Source organism: Neltuma alba, unplaced genomic scaffold (assembly GCF_004799145.2).
Source record: "Neltuma alba isolate B1F8T4 unplaced genomic scaffold, ASM479914v2 tig00013623_pilon, whole genome shotgun sequence".
Lineage (NCBI taxonomy): Eukaryota > Viridiplantae > Streptophyta > Magnoliopsida > Fabales > Fabaceae > Neltuma > Neltuma alba.
In genome coordinates this window covers 1,480-21,833 of record NW_021637808.1, presented here as the reverse complement: position 1 = coordinate 21,833, position 20,354 = coordinate 1,480, and the positions used below count along the sequence as shown (strand labels likewise).

The 20,354-nt window shown below is 36.0% G+C and overlaps 4 protein-coding genes, 1 long non-coding RNA gene and 1 pseudogene across 12 annotated transcripts; all 6 read left to right on the top strand.

Annotated features, from left to right (window-relative positions):
- Positions 1-230: 230 nt before the first annotated feature.
- LOC114738555 (casein kinase 1-like protein HD16) lies at positions 231-1,540 on the top strand. Its single transcript, XM_028926626.1, has 3 exons — positions 231-376; positions 500-688; positions 1,009-1,540. The coding sequence occupies exons 1-3, from the start codon at positions 314-316 to the stop codon at positions 1,066-1,068; spliced, it is 312 nt and encodes a 103-aa protein (XP_028782459.1). The 5' UTR covers positions 231-313; the 3' UTR covers positions 1,069-1,540.
- A 1,150-nt stretch (positions 1,541-2,690) lies between these two features.
- LOC114738557 (putative H/ACA ribonucleoprotein complex subunit 1-like protein 1) lies at positions 2,691-4,731 on the top strand (annotated as a pseudogene).
- Positions 4,732-6,595: 1,864 nt separating this feature from the next.
- Positions 6,596-7,486, top strand: LOC114738554 (uncharacterized). Its single transcript, XM_028926625.1, has 3 exons — positions 6,596-6,693; positions 6,773-6,974; positions 7,070-7,486. Exons 1-3 carry the CDS (start codon positions 6,653-6,655, stop codon positions 7,172-7,174), a joined length of 348 nt encoding a protein of 115 aa, XP_028782458.1. The 5' UTR covers positions 6,596-6,652; the 3' UTR covers positions 7,175-7,486.
- Positions 7,151-11,098, top strand: LOC114738553 (adenylyl-sulfate kinase 3-like). The gene is made up of 8 exons (XM_028926624.1): positions 7,151-7,220; positions 8,858-9,001; positions 9,352-9,501; positions 9,731-9,849; positions 9,959-10,043; positions 10,400-10,446; positions 10,539-10,681; positions 10,888-11,098. The coding sequence occupies exons 2-7, from the start codon at positions 8,878-8,880 to the stop codon at positions 10,635-10,637; spliced, it is 624 nt and encodes a 207-aa protein (XP_028782457.1). The 5' UTR covers positions 7,151-7,220; positions 8,858-8,877; the 3' UTR covers positions 10,638-10,681; positions 10,888-11,098.
- Positions 11,099-11,809: 711 nt separating this feature from the next.
- LOC114738558 (uncharacterized) lies at positions 11,810-12,704 on the top strand. The gene is made up of 2 exons (XR_003739537.1): positions 11,810-12,310; positions 12,391-12,704. It is a non-coding gene; the product is annotated as an uncharacterized LOC114738558 (long non-coding RNA).
- Positions 12,705-14,746: 2,042 nt separating this feature from the next.
- On the top strand, positions 14,747-19,704 carry LOC114738552 (uncharacterized). Of its 8 annotated transcripts, none has more exons than XM_028926622.1 (13): positions 14,747-15,018; positions 15,350-15,415; positions 15,561-15,647; positions 16,111-16,209; positions 16,792-16,887; positions 17,064-17,129; positions 17,221-17,311; positions 17,701-17,768; positions 17,868-17,933; positions 18,320-18,370; positions 18,566-18,630; positions 18,993-19,072; positions 19,465-19,704. In XM_028926622.1, the coding sequence occupies exons 1-12, from the start codon at positions 14,839-14,841 to the stop codon at positions 19,048-19,050; spliced, it is 993 nt and encodes a 330-aa protein (XP_028782455.1). In that variant the 5' UTR covers positions 14,747-14,838; the 3' UTR covers positions 19,051-19,072; positions 19,465-19,704. The 8 variants fall into 8 exon arrangements, with proteins under 8 accessions (XP_028782455.1, XP_028782452.1, XP_028782453.1 ...); XM_028926619.1 differs by having other exon boundaries at positions 19,389-19,704; XM_028926620.1 differs by having other exon boundaries at positions 18,993-19,078.
- The last annotated feature ends 650 nt before the right edge of the window (positions 19,705-20,354 follow it).

Genomic DNA, 20,354 nt, shown 5'->3' with positions numbered 1-20,354 from the left:
ATTTATGATTATTAAGATTATCTGCATAATGAAAATGAGTAATGTCTGATGAGTGGACGGGGCCACTCCCTTGTTTACATCATTTATAGATTCGTCTAGTATAAATTGCTTTAAACCTCACCAATTTACTTGTCATTGTTACTTCACCACCAACGCATGGTTCTGAGTCTTTTTTGGATTGCTTCTTCATCGACTTATGGTAGTGTCTTTATATTCTAGGAACTCCGTACACCCAGCAGTCCTACAAGTAAGTGAATCATTTCCTTTCAAATGGATCAATAAGAAGTGGAAAGAAGGATTCCATGTTACCTCCATGACCACTGCTGGCAGTCGATGGGGTGTTGTTATGTCCAGGAATGCAGGGTATTCTGATCAGGTGTCTAATCGTATTTAACTTCAATTTTCGGCCAATGCACGAGTCATTTTCAATTTAGTGAACCTATGGATAGAACATACTTGATGACATTTTATTGCCCTGCTTTCCAATTAATGATGCAAGGTTGTGGAGCTTGACTACTTGTACCCAAGTGAAGGTATTCATCGGCGATGGGAGAATGGTTTCCGGATAACATCTATGGCTGCTACTGCTGATCAGGCAGCCTTCATTCTTAGCATACCAAAACGCAAATTGCTCGATGAAACTCAAGAGACTCTGCGTACCTCTGCCTTCCCTAGCACCCATGTGAAGGTATTTACAATTTTACCATCCTTTTGATGGATTAGGTGGTGGGTTTATAATTAAACTCTTCTGACACGCAACTGTTCTAGTGGGTGATAATATTTTTTTCCGTCCTGAATCCCCTTGTTTTTCAATTGATAACATTATCATAATTGAGGTTCTGGTGACTGGTGTTTAGTTTGTGGGTAAAATATCAGTCCAACCTCAAGAAGGATATGCAAAGTAAATACCCAAAACAGCAGCTGCTTCCATTGCCTGCTCGAAGATTTTCCCTTAACCAAGTTCAAGCTAAAGGAAAGCATTAACTGTTGTTGTGTTGGATTTTGCAGGAAAAATGGACCAAGAATCTCTATATAGCCTCAATATGTTACGGGCGGACTGTTTGTTAGCTGCCAGGGTGTGTACTTGGCATGTAAATGACAAATGAGTCAAAATTGAGATGAGAGGGTTTCGATGATTGTGAATTGGAATGGTGAAGGAAAGCTCCTGGTCTCCCATGTAAAATTCTGGCAAGTGTAAAATAGGAACGAAGAGAACGGGGACAAGAGTGAGAGGAGAGAGCTGGTATACCCCCAACCAAGCCCAGCCAGTAGGAGAATAATTTTGAGTTTATTTTTCATTTGATAGGAGGCATGGCCATTTTGTCAATGTTTTTCACTTCACACATGCGCTCCAAACAATTTGCGAATATGTCTGTAGTGCTTTCAAATCTTCCAAAGAGCTGCACGAGCCACGAGCCCAGAATTTAATTAATTGATGTTATATGACCTGTCTGAATTTGGAACAGTAGTAATAGGGTAAAATCTTGATTCTCGGATATGGAGATATCAAATGGCATGTATTAAGCTGGTACGGCCGGGATATGGTGATTTTGTTTTGGGCTTCTGGCAGGCAGACAGTATTTGTTATGCCACCTCCTTTTGTTAGTATAAAAAGTAACAAATGTGAGTTTCATCAAAATGTGTGAGTTGATTTTTCTTAATTATTTTTTCAACTATGAGCATGGAAACTAATCTAAACTACTCTAGAGAAGATTTTTTATAATCAATAAGAAATATTTTTTAAAAAATATTATAAATTTAAAAGACAGTGAATTAAGGTGTTGTGTTTAAAACTAAATTTAATTTTTAATTAGTTTTTATACTCAGGAGAAATGAGAAGTTTACTCTCAGCACTGAGAGGATTTTTTTAATAGAATGATCATAGGTTTTGCCCACCACAAAAACGAAAAGAGCAGATGTTTTTGTATTGTACAATACTATTTCCGGTCCTTAATATAAGATCTTATTTGATTTTTATTTTGGTTCTAAATATAAGATCCCAATCTATTTTATCTCACATATTTATGTATTTTTTTAAAGATAGTTTTTCTAATAATAATAATTCTAACTAATATACTTAATTAGTAAAGATATTTTAAGAAAGATAATACCTATTTATTATAAAGAACTAACTTAACTTGTTTTTTAATCTATTTAAATTGGTCAACTAGCTTCTATATTTAAAACCGGAGGTAGCATATAAGAAATGGCTCGTGAATAATTCATCACGTGAAAAACAAATATCTATCTTGATGATTAGACCTGACAACAAATATTTTAAAATATGAAAGATCTATTAAATTGATTAATACACTGATCAACGCCTAGTTAAATGTTCTTACAACCAAACAAATAATTTTAAATTACAAATTTAAAAAAAATTGTAAATGTATTTACAGTTTACACTTCTTGCAACCAAAAATGGCAGGAGAGGTGGATAAACAAAGCAAAATTATGGCTGCATTGAGCGGGGGTAGTCCTCCGGACGGCTGACATCCGGTTGTTAAAGAGCCAGTGTAGGGTTTTATTATAGTCCCAATAGGAAGAGATAAAGCCAGAGGGGGGGGTCCAATTCTAATAGCAGCCCAGGCTCAATTCAGGTCAATCATTGGGTCCAATTTGAGCATAACCCAACTCTGATTTGAGGACTATCCTTAAACCCTAAACACCGCAAGGGCGTCGAAGTATACCTATAAACGTTGCCTCGCCAGTCGCCAGCCAGCCATCGTTGGTGAAGAAGGCGGGTGTCACATTGCTGAACACTAACAATGAGGCCCCCGAGAGGCGGTCGCGGCGGAGGATTTAGAGGGGGTCGTGACGGTGGCCGTGGGAGAGGTGGTCGTTTTGGTGGTGGCAGGGGCGGCGGTGGCTTCCGCGACGAAGGCCCACCTACTGAAGTCGTAGGTTTGTTGCCTTTTCATTCAGGAGCTGGGAGGTTTTTATGTTTATACCTTCCCCCTCTCGCTTTTGGGTTTTCAACCTAAGTCTTGTAAGACTGAAAAAAATGTCACTCGCTCTTCATGCGCTTGATGGCTTAATTTTTTTGTTTCGGAGTGTGATGGTGCAATAAACGAATACGTTGTTTTCAAGATTCAGTTGGAAAATGGAAACAGCAATTTTCTGGGTTAACGATTCAAATGTTTATGTCTGGCTTGTAGGGGAAAGTTCTTCAGTGTCCTGCGTTTTGTTATCTCAAATTTTACGTCATTTCTTTATTGCCTTTTCTGTTTTTATTTAGAACAAATGATTGATATGCATATTGAAGATGCTCCTTGACGTGTGCAGAGGTCTCAACCTTTATGCATGCATGTGAAGGAGATGCGGTCACAAAACTTACAAATGAGAAAATTCCTTACTTCAATGCCCTATATATCTGAAGAACATGACTCAAATTGGTAAAGTTGATGAAATATTTGGCCCCATTAATGAATCTGTGAGTTCTCATTTGTATTCCAGTTGGTCGATACCTTCTGATTTTGTCTTATATAGAAGCTGGCTGTGATTTTCCTTTTCAATTGCACAATTGCAGTACTTTTCAGTTAAAATGATGGAAGGAATTGTTGCTACTTCTTACTCAGCTGGTGATAAGTTTTATATTGACCCGAGGAAACTGTTGCCTCTTGCGAGATTTCTTCCACAACCAAAGTATGTTCTCTACACACCTCACCGCTTAAAAATAGCATGTCAATGTGGGCAATTTATGGTGACGTGATCTTCAATTTTAAATAATTGTTCAAGCATGCAAATCTGAGTTATGTTGTATTATTTGTTCAAGTATGTCTTATTTCGACAATACCATTTGGTGTCATTTATTCAATAGCCATACATACATTTGCTGATGTCTTACGGTGAAATTTTGTCTGGTAACCACGTGATGGGATATAAGCCTATACCAAGCGGCATCTTTTCTCTTCTTGATCTGTAAGGGATTTATTTCAGCCCAGAGATTTATGTGGAGAATGGAGATAGAGTTGGGTTGATCCGTGCCGCTTAATATTCCTTTTTGATTTATCTATCTTTTATTCCTGGCTCTAGCTGTTGGTTTTTTTGGGAAAACACTCATCTGAATATTCATTTAAGCCAAAAGAAACCTGTAGGCTATGTTGAGACGATCAAGTTGTTCTTTTACATTTCCACTTATGTAGCCCTTATCAGAAGTTCCATCAAGTGCTTCATACTATTCATTAAGTGTATTTACTTCTGTGAAATCTCTTCATCCTGCCATACGATATAGTTTGCCCCATTGTTTATATATATTGATCTGGTGTGGGGATGCTGGGATTGATCCTCAGCACATTTTTTGTCTCTAGAGGTTGTAAAGCTGTTAAGGTCATCAAGTAAACATGATTGCCTGGTTTTTTTGTCGCAGGGGACAGCCACAAGCTGCTAGAGGAGTGGAGGCGGAGGCGGAGGCAGAGGTGGTGTGGAGGAGGCGCGGAAGAGGTGGCCCAAGGGGTGGGAGAGGTGGTCCCCCAAGGGGCGGTGGCCGCGGTGGTTTCAGGGGGAGGGGGAGATGATAGGATCATTTTGTGTAACGGTTTCATGGTACTTCAGTCATTTTACCTTGGAGATAACATAGGACGCCTAATCGAAAAGATATTTGATGCCTGTGGATTGAGTGATTCCATCGCATGCTTCTTTAATTATATTGATTCCAAATTTCAAGTTTATTATGCAGGAAATCTCTGAATTACAAAAGATTGTGATAAATTGCGAACTGTTATTGCAAAGGATGAAGAAACAACTCCATTTTTTTTAGTACGTCAATAACTTAGTTCTAGAAACGCTTTAATTAATTCTTTGAATATAAATTATCTTTCCTTTGTTTGTAGAATCGGTTTTCTTAAAAATTAAAGTAGTCCTTTGCTAAAGCTCTGAATCTCGTGACAAAATGTGGTCGTGTGATACAAGCGAGAATGTGTAACTGTCAAGATGATAATATGCCTTTAATTTCTCTAAAAATGATGAGTGGAAGTGTTCATGGAACAATGTAATGGTCAAAATTAATTTGTAAAAATCGATCCCCTGGGCAACTATAGATCTTTGGTTTAGCATTTCGACGAGCTCTTAGAGCTTCATTAGTTGCGCTGCCAATTCCGCTAAACAAGTCGAATTCTGCACAAATGATACTAGTTCTGGTCTTTAATATAAGATCCTGTTTGATTTTTATTTTGGTTCTAAATATAATACTACAATCCACTCTGTCTTTCATATTTATTTAATTTTTTTAAGATAGTCCTTCTAATAATTATAGTTTTAGTTAATACACTTGATTAGCAAGGATATTTTAAGAAAAACAACATTCTTTTAGAACAAATAACTAACTCAACTTACTTCCTTAATTTTATCAAATTAGTCAACTGGCTCTTATAATTAGGATCGGAGGTAGTATAGATTATTCTGAATGAAGCAAAAAAGAAAAAAACTAGAATACTAAATTGAAGATTCTAGTTTGTAGAAAAAATTTTTATGGTCGTTATTTTATTACGGTTTTTTTTTTTTTTTTAGGTTTGGACTGACCTCAGTAGGAGAATCCTGACTCCTGATCAACTCTGGCTCAAACCTGGTCTTCAGACGGGGATGCAATTGAATGTACGATAGCAAAGCGACCAATTATTTGAAGAGGGATTAGTATATATTACTCTTTAATGTGATCTAAATAAAATTTTTCAAAAATTAAAAATTAGTAAAATTAATTTTAAAATAAAATCCATATATCAGTTCATATTTAGAATCAAAAGCAAACTCCTAGCTAATTCTTACCTTTCTAAACTAGAAATATTATTAAATACTCTTCCGGTTTTAATAAAATTTGATTAGATTAATAAAGTTAGATAAGTTAATTAATTATAAAAATATGATACTCCTCCGGTTTATTATAAAATTTGACTTATTTGGTCCTAATGTAAGACCCAATCCTTTTCTCTATATATATGCATTTTTTCCAAGATAATCCTTCTATAATATAGTTTTAGCCAATATACTTAATTAGCAAGGATATTTTGAATAACAAAACTTATTTATATAAATCCAATTAATACTTCCTTAATCTCCTCAATAAGTCGGTCTTATAATTAGGACGAGGAGTATCTAAAACACCATAATCATCTTCTTAATATCCTCTCCTTTCTTACTTGATTATAATTGAGGAGTATCATATTGTTTTATATTTACAATCAATATTACACTCAACAATTAAGTTTATATTAAAACTAGAGAAGGATAATATTCATATTTTTGTGTGGAACAAAAAGAGGCAGGTTAGAAGTAGATGGCGGAGTCAAAGTAGAAACACGGAACAAATCAGCAAAGCAGAGCCTGAGGTGTTCAATGGCTTCCTTTGTTCCATTTCCATCCATCCTAACTCATCATCCTCCTACCCAGCAAAATCTGCTGACTTGGTCCGGGGAAGGCACCATAATAAATTAAATATTTTTGTTCCATGTCTGATTTTACGCTCCTCTTTTCCCCAAGATAATCTCCATTGGTATGATGTGGTATATGTATATTAAAGAATATAAAATTACTCTGTGAACTATCCATTTCCACGAGTTCAAAGTGTGCATCACAGGCGAGAAGTTAGAATTAGTAAGAAGGAGTGGAGGTCGGGAAAGTCATATAGAAGCCTTCGATGAAATGGTAAAACTCATTTATGCCTATGACACGCTTTTGCCTCTCTTCTCGACCATATATGTAAGTTATACATAACTGCTTCTCCAAGCAATCGCAATCCAACCTTCTCCCTCAATCTCTCGTTTCGCTGTTAAAACAGAGATAAGCTCCCACTCTCGGGTCATATTCTTGCTTCTTTCGCATCCCCAAGTATGTGCCCTCTCAGGTTCATGTTGGTTTTCTTCTCCGCTTTACTAGCCGGATACCTCGCCTGGACGACTCTGCGTTTCTCCTCCGAACTCGAGACTTCTTCCTCCGGCGATCAGTCTCCCTCCAAAACCAAACATCTTAATTTCAGAAAGGTAGGGCCACTCTTCAATTCTATCTGGAGCTAACTTCCCCCCCCCCCGTTATGAAACGGATCAGTGCCCTAAATCGTGTGAGGCGAATGTTTCAGATGATTGGAAACGGACTCTGGGTATTGGTGGACATGGCCAGCGGGAAGTATCTGTGGAGGAATTTGAGGTCCCTCAACAAAGATATCCAAGTCAATGACTCTTAGGAGCTCATCAAGACTTCTTATTCTTGTTCCCATTGTTTGTGTCCAAGTAAATTCTCTTGATATTTCCCCCCTTTGATATGGATGTAGAATAACTTCCATTCATTTTGATTTTTACATGTGGCTCGTATCTGGATTTCTCCCCGAATGGTCAATTCCATCGATATGGCTGAAGACCAAAACAGAACATTTATTTCTTCTTTTTTTTTTTGTGCGAATTTCTTGGGTCAAAGAATTTCTTAATTTCGAGATTTGAGCACAAAACAATGGTGCACGACAATATATGAAAGATATACAGGTAAGACCGTCGCCTTCCTCGATTTGGTCTCATGTTTTTAATCAATGTTCCGTAATTAAATTATTAAATTCTTATAATATCACTTGATTTTTAAGTAGGTCAAAAAAATTATCAAAAATCAGATAAAATTTTTAAGACCTTGTGAAGAAATTATCTAATTAAAAATAGATGAAATTATAAGAAATAAAAATTACAAAAAGCTGATTATAAATAAGATGGAAGGACCTACGGATTAAATACAGTTTCACTTTCACGGCTATATATACGAGAGGTAAGAATTTTGGCATGGTTCTAATACAAAGGACATGGAATAGAACGCCCACGTTCCCATATATAACCGTAGCTTCTGTTTAACGCGGGAAGAAAACAAGAAAGGGCGCGTCCACATTCGTTCATTCATTTCACCTAAACGGCAAATCAGAGTCCTTTGAAAGAGGGATTACCTAAAAAAAATCTGAGATTGTAATGCGTCACTTCCTCCGCCTTTGTCTTCGCCTTTCCCTTCCCTCTGGCCCGCAGCGTTTTCGACTTGCGTACTTAAACTTCGTTTCCTAAATCTCTGATCAATTTCGCACGCAATCTACTTCGGCTCTCAGCCACTATTTTTTTTTTTCTCCAGGTATTCAGTCCCATTCTCTTCATATGCTGGTTTTGAACTCGATTTTGCTTGATGGTTTGAGTTTCAATGTTTTGTTCTTTGTTTTATTTGGGATACGGAGGTTGATAGAAGTTGCATTTCCTTCTATTGTTCATTTTGAACCTTCGTGATCATGCCTTGGGTATAATGACGCTATGGGTTGATGCTTGTTACTTGGTCGATTAATTATGTCGACCAGTTCATTTTCGATAATTCGATTTGTCGTATCTTGTTACCTTTTCGGCCTTTTGTGAGGCTGGAAAGAGAGAATATTCTTCTCAATGTAACCGCATGTAGATATCAGGCAGGCCGGAATCCTGTGTGATGTTGAGAACTGTGAGTCCGTCTCTACAATTGGTAAGCGGAAAGAGGGGCGGAGTTTCGCATTGTAAGGACTGCGGGGACACAGACCCTTGGAGAATTATAAATGATATTTGATTCTATGAGGGATGTGTGAAGTGGAGATTCCGAGCTTTCACCTGCGTAGATTGTTTACAATATGTTGACTGACAAAATACTTCCGCTCACATCCTAGTGTTTTGTTAAAAAAGGGATAATATTAATATAAAACATAGCAGCACTCTCACTTTCTTCATTTTCGTTGTGGAAGGGGGAAAAAAAAAAAATACTGCGTTACTGCTCACAGTTTTGCGTTTTTATTTAGCTTTTATTACAGCAGCTCTGTTCGAGTAGTATGTTTTGAATATTAGTATTTGTTGGGTTGCAATTAATGGTTCATATTTATAAACAGGGCTAGCGGAACTGTTTACGATGTCAACTTTGGGCAATTCAAATAATATATTTTGGCAAGAATGTCAAGTAGAAAAGCTTGACAGGCAGAAGCTACTAAACCAAAAAGGATGTGTTGTGTGGATTACGGGTCTCAGTGGATCAGGTTTATATTGTTAGCCTAACTTGATTATTGCTTGAATTTTTTTTTTAATACCGGATCTTGTTTATGTTGATTTTGAACAGCAAGCATACTGTATACTACATTTTCTATGCTTCTCCCTTTGTAGGCCGCCATCGGAAGCATTTACTGACATGTGATGTTCATGATTTTCATCAGTTTCTTCTTGCTTCATAAAATTGAGATCGCCTTTTTTTTTTTTTTCTCCTTCTTAACCACAGGCCTTGGTCATTCTGTAACTGTCACGCAACAATTATTTAATCCTAGGCCATCATTGTCGTACTGATTTCTCCCCCCCCCCCCACCCCAAAAAAAAAAAACCTAAAATTATACAGGAAAAAGCACATTAGCCTGCTCGTTAAGCAGAGAACTTCACTCAAGGGGAAAGTTGTCTTATGTCCTTGATGGAGATAACCTTCGGCATGGATTAAACAAAGATCTTGGTTTTAAACCAGAAGAACGTGCTGAAAATATACGCAGAACTGGTAAGCTTGCTTATATAAATTTTCTGAGGAAATGAGGTGGCTTGGGTTTGATGATCAATTTGAATGGGTTTTTTCATTCATTATGTTTCAGGAGCAGATATAAGAGTGATTTCAATGTTTTTAAAATGATTGATACGTATCAAATTTCCCTTTAGTTATCAAACCAGACTTTTTAGTTGCTATATACTTTCCTACTTGGTTTTTCTGATGAGCAAATTATCCAATTCAGGAGAAGTAGCAAAGCTCTTTGCTGATGCTGGTTTAATATGTGTTGCCAGTCTGATATCTCCATATAGAAAAGATCGTGACATGTGTCGTGCCATGATGACTGATTCTAATTTTATTGAGGCATGGCTCAGGAAGAAATCTCTCCTTGGAACAACTTATCTTTTTGCTGATAACTTGTTTTGCTTGTTTGATATTTGATGGTGGATTCTCCTTTTACCCACATATGCAGGTCTTCATGAACATGCCTCTAGAACTGTGTGAGGAGCGAGATCCAAAAGGACTTTATAAGCTTGCTCGTGCTGGAAAGATCAAAGGTGTGTGTTCCTAATCTATTTTTATGCGCTTTACATGCAGCTTTCCACTGTCCCCACCCCACTGAAATAAGAAAATACGCAGCCGGGAGGGTGTTTGGGAGAGGAAAGCAGTTTAAATTAAGGAAAGGAAGCTCTCGCCTCCCCCTGGAATATGAAATTTGTTCTGCACTGTCTGCTGTGGTTTAATATGAGGAATAAAAAAGTCAGCATATAAAGTTAATTAGCTTATATATTTTAAAATTTTGATGGTCGCAATATGTCATGCCGGCACATAATTTTCTCATAAGTGAGGGAAGAAACTTTCAGTTTATTGCCTTAGCTTCTGAACTCAACTGCGTTGCTTTTTATTTTCGTAGGCTTTACTGGTATTGATGATCCTTATGAACCGCCCGAAAACTGTGAGGTACTTATTCATGGAGCCCTCTAAGATTCCTATACCAGTATATAATGTGTTTCTTCTATTTGTATGCTGACGTTAGTCTTCCCATTTTTCAGATAGAAATAAAACAGATAGATGGAGTTTGCCCACTACCTACTGCCATGGCTGGACAAGTAGTTTCTTATTTGGAAGGGAAAGGATTTCTTGCATCCTAGGAACTTGATAGCCTTCATCTCTTGGATGATCCTCCGCAATATAAGTATGCTTTTTCAGTTATATGTGATGTGGGATAAAGAAAGGAGGCTTTTAATGTTTTAATAACTACAAAGTCTTGAGTGGATAAACATATGATTTTAACTTAGCTTGTGATTGTGTTCTTTGCACCCCTGATCTTTCCTTCTGATTGTGATTGCGACTACTCTATTTTTACAAGCTGACAGTTTCGAATATATTTTGCACTTGAAGGTTAGATTCAGAATCTGCTTAGCACGTGCTTGCCATGGCCAGTCTCACGCTGAAGCTTCTGACAGATGAATAAGCCATATGGGCCCGGCCCTATAAGTTGTTTATTTTTGTAAGCAGACAAACTCGAATGTATATTTGTATCATTTTTCTTAAGAATTGTTTGGGAATTGGGATTACCTATATTTTAGTACCCCACAAGCCTTTACTATTACTTCCAGTCCTTAATATAAAATCCTGTTTGATTTTTATTTTGGTTTTAAATATAAGACCCCAATCCATTTTGTCTCTCATATTTACTCAATTTTTTCCAAGATAGTTTTTCTAATAATTATAGTTTTAGTCAATACACTTGATTAGCAAGGATATTTTAGGAAAGATAACACCTATTTAGGACAAATAACTAACTCAATTTATTTTTTTAATCTTTTCAAATTAGTCAACTGGTTCTTATAATTAGGACCGGAGGTAGCATTTACATATGAATGACGATAAGTTTATTTGAAATGAATTAAGCTAACAAGTCAATATCAAAACTGAATTTATTTTTTGTAATCAAATAAGACAATTTTAATAAAGTATATCCTAAAGGATCGAAAGGGATTTTTTTTTTTTGGGGGGGGGGAGGGGGAGGAAAGCCTAGTAATCATTATATAGCAATTGGACGAAACATCCAAAACATTGGCAATCTCCTGATCAAGCATGGGATGATGGGATCCACCTGCCCCCATGAGACGGTAAGAGTCGTATTTATCATTTTCTGATAACAGGCTAAACAATACGGTCCCAACATATAATTGTAAATAAGTAGTTGGCCCAAAAAATCTAAATAAATGACTAAAGTTCAACCAAAAAAATAGTAGTAATAATAATAATAATAAAAATAATAATAATTGACCGAAGAACACTGAATAAATAATTAAATATTATTGTCCCAGCAACGCAAATGCGGATCCGTTGGGTTGATTGAGCTAATCGGATTTCAGAAACGACGCGTTCCGACGAAGGCCAGGAGGTTGGTGAGAGCAGAGGAAAGAGATGGTGTTGAGTACTGGAGCGGCGGTGAGGGTGGCCCAAGTCTCAGCCAATCTCTGTCAATACATATCCTGCAATCCCGAGCGGTTGAGCAGCGACACCGTGTTGCGCCTCCTCTTCTGCCTCCCTTTCCGCCGTTTGGCCCTTTCTCTTTCCACTTACCTTGGTTTTACCGCCTTTCCCCCTTCTGCCGCTGACAACGCCTATTTCCACTCCGATTGATTTCTCTTCCCTCTCTCTCCCTTAATCGATCCATGAATGAACGCTATGCCACTGTGTATTTCAGATCTATTTCTTTGACGTCTCTGTATGCGTGGATCGCCTAACTATTGCACTGAATCGAGCATGCGGCTTCTTGTGATGGGTACGATGCTTTTAGATTACGAGTCCAGTAAGTATCGTTCGTATAAATTACGGTCGCACCTCTTTAGATTTAATAGCTGATCGTTTCCCATCATATGTTGTAATTAGGGTAATGTACCGCACACCCAAAAGGGAGCATTGGATGAAACTATACAACAAATGAAACTTGGATCTAAATTCACCAAATAAATATGATGGAATTTTCCAGCTTCTTTTCTTTATACAGCTTCCCTGCCTGGTATTGTTTCTTTTGTGTTTTGCACTTCCTGGCTCTGTAACATGATCACAGGATCAAACAAGCTGTACAAGAAACAATATATACATCACCAAAACAGGTCCAAAGTAATATTTTGTATTCTTGCCTTCCGCTAATGACTTGTTCTCTTAAAACTCTATGTCTTAAAAGCTTGTTATCACATTGATTTTGACATGGTAGTTTTCTCTGTGTTCTCCACATTTTGTTAACTTGATGGGCCTGTTTTCTTTTTGCTTTTTTCCCCCTTCGAGTTTTTGCTATAGATTGGTCAGGGGAAACACAGTCTAATATCAAGTTCTTATCTCATATACAGGCAGAGTTTGCAGTAATTTATTACCGCCTCTTGTATTTAATACTACCTCCGGTCCTCTAATTGATTTTTATTTTATCTTAAATATAAGATATCAATTTATTTTGTCTCTTATATTTATATATATTTTTTAAAGTAACCTTTCTAACAATGATAGTTCTAGTCAATATACTTGACTAGCAAAGATATTTTAAGAAAGACAATACCTATTTAGGACAAATAACTAACTCAACTTACTTCCTTACTCTCCTTAAATTAGTCAGCTGGCTCTTATAATTAAACCGGAGGTGGTATTTAATAAAAAAGCTATTTTGATATTAAATCTCATTATGAATATAGGATTCTAATTCACTATATATTTTATGTTTATCTATTTTTTTTAAAGTTTGTCTTTATAATAGTTATATATGTTAGATATTTCAGATTAGGATTTAGGAGGAATATTTTGAGAAAGACAATATCTATTTATTACAAATAATCAACTTAATTAATATTTTTAACATATTTAAAATAAGTTTTATATTTAGTATCGGACGACTAATAAATACGTGCGATATGCTTATGGCGACCAGTTCTTTATTTCACGATTGTGCTCTTTTTAATGTTTGAAAAAAGAAAAAAACCAAAAGGTCGCGCAATTTTTATTTTCTTCCCATGCAAAACGGGGAATGACGAATGAGCGGTAAATGACATGGGAGGGCAATTTACTTAATTTTTACTGACATTAAACTTGTAAAGCAGCTACTGGGTGTAAGACAAAATGGAAGCAATTGTTTATTGTCAGCTTGTCCCTTTTACTGTAACCGAATTGGCTTTATGACCTGTTTGGCAAATCTTTAAAACTATGATTTGGATCCCAAATCTGCCAAACAGAGGGAAAAATAAAAAAATAACAGTTTTGGACTTAAAATCATTATTTCAAAATAAATGAATCTATTCTGTTTTAGGCTCAAATTAGAGAGTATAATTGTACCTGTTAGAATAAATCTCACTAGTAATATGATTTTAATATCCTTCAATTATTTTTCTGTAAACATATTTAATCTTATATTTTATAAATATATATATACACATATTAATTATTTATTAATTACATTATCTTATATATTATTATTATGTTAATAAAAAATATATTATTAACAATTTTATTTATTCAAATTGAAATATATTATAAAATCTATCTTTTATCTAATTATCATATTAACTTATATCATTTTTAGTAATTTGTACATATAAAAAGTATTTCTGATAATAAATATCCAAACACTCTCACTTTATCAGAATCAATTTTTCACAAAATCTATTTTCTAAAAGCTATTATTCAAACTATGGTTTGGTTTCATCCAAACACCTCCTAAAGTCTAATTTATAAGGTGTAATTTTTTTTATTTAAGAGGTATTTAGGTAGAAACTAAATTATAATTTTAAAAATAATTTTACGATACATAAAATAAATATATGAAAAAAGTTTTATTTCAATTTATGTGAAATTTTTTTAAAAAATATTTTTACTTAATACCAAACGCCCCTTAAAATAAAAATAGAACAAACATAAGATGAAAGTAGCACGCTCATCTGTTTCAAAAAAATTGTTATATTATTTTTATGCTAAAAATAAAAACATCATTAAAAATATCGATAACTAAAATAAATCTAAAAACCAAAAGTTCCATTATTTTTTTAAAAAAATAAATATATAAGCAACATCAATTACAAGATTATAGTGAATATGTGAGGGGGCTAGTAAAAGAAGAAGAAGAAGAAGAAGAAGAAGAAGAATATGTGAGGAGGAAAAAAGGTAATGGAAGTATTGGAATGAATCCGACAAAAACGGGGAAGAGAAAAAAAAATCAAAACCCGTGGGGTCTAACCGTCAAAGCGGTGCCCCTTAGTACTCAGCGGCACTTCCTTTGGCACAGGATTAAAAATTTTTGGAAGAAGGGAGGGACTGGTGCGAGGCTGGTGGCAGTTGAAGTGCGACACGCGAGAGATGAAGACGTTGGTGACGCCATTAAGGACCTCCCCGTTTTCTCGCTTAAATGGCCATAATGTCCTTCTACTCCCTCTCTCTTCAATCTCACGCTACTCTTCCTTACCAAATTCGTTGACGTTCTCCTCTCGCCCACCTCGCTCTTTTTCCATGGCCGCGTCATCGCAATCCACATCTCCGGTACCTGCTTCTTGTCTAATCTCTCTCTCTTTCCGCGAAATTTATTAGCCTCTAAGTAGCAAAGCTCTGCAGTTTGGCTTTGAATTCAATTTACTTGGCTCCCGTGAAGCTTATTGATAGAATATGAGTGGAAGATTAATAGATTGTGCAGTGTCAGATGTTCTCCGCCAGTTTGCTTGTTCATCGCCTTTTTTTTTTTTTTTTTGCGTAATTCTGAATCTATTAATAATTGCTTTCATGCAACACCAAAATGGTTTTGTTCATATGAAGCTATTATGGTGTGATGGCCATAGCCGATACAGTGTTATGCTGATATTGATTTCTTAATTAGACTGTGTCGCCAGGAGATGTTAACATCGACAAAGACAAGGTTTTCCAATTGATTCAAGCTCATCAGGTATTATATTGCATCTGCTACATGCTTATTTCTACATGTGATCGTCAAAGTAGTTAGAATCCATTGTAAGCGGCATCTTTGTGCAGATGGCATTATGATCAATTGAGGAAGCATATTTAGGCAGGTTGTTTTCTGTTTATTACAGGAGAAAGCTGCTCGACTTCCACCAGTTGAAGAAATTCGTACTATGCTTGATCGAAGTGTACGGGGGATGCTTTCTACATTTTCTCAGGTTTCTGAGCTTTCCATCTAACTGTCATGAACTCGAACGGTGTTGACGTTGATGGTGGTGGTGTTTTTTTTTTTTTTTTCGTTTTTTGTAAATTGAATAACTATCAAATCTGCCTTTAAATTTAATCAGACAGTGCGGTGTCTTGAAGAGATAAAACCCTCATAAAACTATCTTCTTTGGTCTTCAATTGCCCCGTGTTTTATCTTGTTAGCGGATAACTATTTTATTTACAGATGAAGTAAAATATATATTTTTGGGATGTAAAATAGAGTTTGTTAACAAACTAATGCAGTGAGAGGAGCACTTCGAGAAAATTTTCTAAAATGATCTTTTAATACAAATGCAATCAAATCTGGCAACTTCTGATGTTCATAACTTTAGTATAATAATTGATTAGTTTTTATTGGCAGAAAACTTCAATATCATCTTCTAATCTGGTTTTCGTTTGACCTTTTTTGTGCAGAAGCATGAGGGTTATCCATCAGGGTCTATGGTTGACTATGCATGTGGTGCAGATGGATCTCCTATACTAGCAGTGAGCAACCTAGCAGTTCATGCAAAGGTTTTCTTTTCTTTTCTCTATTTTTCCTCCACATTGTTTTGTTTTTGCTGGAAAATAATGCTGATGAAATAGTTTAGAATACAATTTGTGTAGGATTGTGAAATGCATTGACTTACCAGAGGAGTGAAATTTAACGCTAAGCAAACGGCTTAGCTGCTGCAAGGCTCCAGATAAAGTCATAATGATTAATTGTATTAGGTTTGACCAAAATTCTGATCTTTGCAAGACTTACAGTTCGTCAGATTTTTTTTTTTTTTTTTTTTGAGTCCTCTTTATGAGTTTTGGAGAGTAGAAACAAAACCAGCCATTGAAAAGGATTACTTCCATTGATATGAGTATTTCTTTCTACATTTCACAGGACTTAATTGCAAATCCAGATAAAGAAATAATGATTAATTGTATATGTGCTTGTGTTAATCTATCATGGGTTTCACCAAATTCAACTCTCTGCAGAACTCATAATTCATCAAAAAAATTTTTTTTTTGAGTCCTCTTTGTGAGTTTTAGAAACCATATAAACAAAATCAACCATTCAAAGGGCTTACTTACATTGATATGAGTATTTCTTTCTACGTTTTGCAGGACTTAATTGCGAATCCCAAATGTTCATTGCTTGTGGCGAGAGATCCTGAAGATAGGACTGATTTAGCAATAACTTTACATGGCGATGCTTTTGCTGTAAGTTGTGATATTTTTGCTCATTTTCCAGTCACATCTTGTATGCCGATGGTCCCCCCTCCCCTTTCTTTCTTTCTATTACCCTCATCTATGTGAACTTAGGCTATATGATTGCAATATTATTGTATCATAGTTATATGGAACTATCGCTAATACGTTTCTTGATATCTAATCAGGTTCCTGAAAAGGAGAAAGCAGCCGTTCGAGCTGCATATTTGGCAAGACATCCCAATGCATTTTGGGTAACTCTATCCTTTCATGTTTCATATACTTCTTCTCCTATTTACTTATGTATGTCCAGTATCACAATTAAATAAAATCTGCATATTGAAGGTTGACTTTGGGGACTTCTACTTTCTGCGCATTGAACCTAAAGTGATACGTTTTGTGTCTGGGGTTGCAACAGCTTTATTAGGATCTGGAGGTTCGTTAGCCACGCATCTCTTTTCTTGTTGGTTTGCCTTTCTATTGATGTCGTCATGTGAGGCTGCTTTGGGCTGTGTTTTCTTTAAATGATAGAGTGATATATGTTTAATGTTGGGTATGTGCTGTTTAAATTTATCATCAACAAGTGTCTTTGTGAATTATGCGGATTGCCATCGTGTGGATGGTGATACCTATATTTAGGAGCTTGAGAATGCTCTCTCTTAATTTGGTGGCTTTGCGTGAAAACGGGAGAGGAAAAGAGACTTATCTGGTTATTGTGAGGAATGTGCCTTTTCTTTTATTTCGTTTGACATTTGGAGTTGACATGTTATTTCAGGTACATTATACTAATTTATGATGTTATTCCGAATTCGTTTCACTTTTCAGAGTTTAATGAAGCTGAGTATAAAGCTGCAAAAGTTGATCCCATAGCTCAGTTTTCCAAGCCAGTGGCGGTAGTTAATTCTAACTGATCATCTCATGATACATGTCTGCAGCATCTTCATAAAGCAGCCTTGTTTCATCCTTGTTGAAATACTGTTGTTACTTGACAGTCTCATATGAATAAAGACCATGCTGAAGATACAAAAGTGATCGTACAGCACTGGACATCAGTTCCGGTATGGCATCTTGTAAACTGTATGGTGTTGGCCCTATTATACTAGTGATAGAGATGGGTTTTGTAGTCTCCCAAATTATGTAAAATTCTTTAGTTGAGCTGATGTTCAGAATATTTTATTCAGTCAAGTGGCAAATGTACAGGGAAAGAGAAAATCATAGCTCTGATGGTGATTGATATGTTTACATGTGACAGATGCTATCAGTGTTGGGGCATTAAGGTCCTATAGAGGCTAATGAGAATAAAACGATATCTTCTTATGGGACTTGATTCAATTATATTGTAGTTATGGAAATTCAATATGGATATTTAAGAAAATCCTCCTTTTGTGCCAGGGAGGGGGTTTTAGCTTTTAGCCTTCATGCAAAGTATTTTGGTCATCTGCAGGTGGACTTTGCATTCATGACAGATTTGGATAGCCTTGGTTTCTACGTGAAGGTAATCTAGTGGCTTTTTTACTGTGTTCCCCAATATGATTTTCTCTTTATTTCCATTCCTTGAATGCTACTTCTGATTCTTAAAACTGTTACGCCTAACTTTATAAACTCAGCAAATGAAAGATTAAGAGGCAGTTTTTTCCTTCAAGCGTGAAATTCACTAGCTTCTTACTATAAGTCATATATCATATTGCAGGCTGGTTATCAGGGTGATAACTTTAAGCTCCGAGTTCCTTTTCCTCGGCGTGCAGAAGACAGAAAGTAAGATATATCATCATCCAATAGAAACTTCCATCTTCTCCTGAAAAATGCTACATCAATACCTGTATTTTTGGTGTGTATATATGGATTGATGGCTTGTTGGAAAATATTACTAATGGAAACCCTAGTATTAAAACGTCCTCTCACTTTTTCCCCTTCTCCTCCCCTGTTTTTTTTTTTTGTTTTTTTTTTCTGGGACGGGATTATTAGGTGGCATGCAAACGACTCTTCACTGAATATCTTATCTACGACCTTCAACTTGATATTGGGTTACAGTATCCCCTTTACATATACTGTAGCATTCTGGTGGGCGTTGATTTACTGAAAGATTTTTTCCCCCCTTGTTTTGGTTATTCTTTTAGGGATGTAAAAACTCTTATTGTTGAGATGCTTCAAGCTGCCAAGAGTCAAGTTGATTAATCCATTCCTCCATCGATAAAAGGTACAGGTGAGCCCATTTGGAAGATATGTTAATTTCATTGATGTTCATTCTTCACCTATCAGTGTCGTTTTTTCTTTTCAGTCAGATGCTAGTTAATCATGTTTCTGTACAGAAATTCTTCGTCCTATTTTGTGCTCCGTGCTTTTGGAACTTGACTAGATTTTGGTTGTCTGCTGCTTTCTTGACCACCTTGGCCCTTATATTTTGGATTGCTATGAATCTGAGTTGCATAGTTTTGAATATGTTGTTGCTAATGGAGCCATTCCTTGGGGCCCGTTCAGTCTAAAATTATAATTTTGCTTGGGAAGAAAAGCAGGTAAAGAGACAATTGAAAGATGGACGGAATGAGAAGTTATTTTCTCTGATCGTCTCTCTGGGCTGAAATTCTGCAGAACACAGTACTCATCGACAAGCAGGGCACCTTTGAAGGGTTACATCATGCATGTACATTTATATTCCAGGGATAAAAGGACAATATAACTGGCTAGTTTTGTTCACTTTTCCATTGTAGTGTGTCGAAATATTCAAGGGAAAAAGAAAACATAAAAAATTCGGAAAGAAACAGTGAATAGTCTCTAAAAGACAGGCACCGTTTGTCTTTATATGCGCAATCTTTCTACAGGTGTTCTCTTCTCGCTGAGTTGGTGTGTGAGTAATCCATTTTAAGAAGCCCAACTATTTTGTGGAAACAATATCGCCCGAGTTTTACTAAAGGGCTGTTTGGATGGCATGAGAAGTATTTTTAAAAAATATTTTTTCGTAAATTGAGATAAATTTTTTTTATATATGTAAAAGTATTTCTAAAATTATATTTGGTTTCTATTTAAATACTCACCAAATTAATGTTGGAGTAAGTATGTTTGTGATCATCAATAGACTAGAATTAGCCCCGGCCCGCCCCACCCACCGTTGTGCACTGATTCTGGACTCTTGAGGGAGCACCAGCCTAGTGTGGATGTAACCTATTCCTACACTGTTATTATGACCTAAGACAAACCTGTCACTGTTGTCCTGGATACGGCTTCAAGTCTCAAACCAAACCTTGTTTGTAGAAAAGCTAACTGCAAACCTAACCAGAACTGGTTGGTACCATCAAATTGTGAAATCTCCTGGTTGCTTGTCCCGACTGATTGGTTCATAGCTGAAATGGAATCTTTATTGAGCGTACTGATACAAAATTGCAGTTTGCCTCCAAACTGGAAGAGCCAATATGATTATTGGCTCTCTCCCAATACTACCTCATGTTACCATAGATCAGTTCCAAAGCTAACATTTTTAGCTA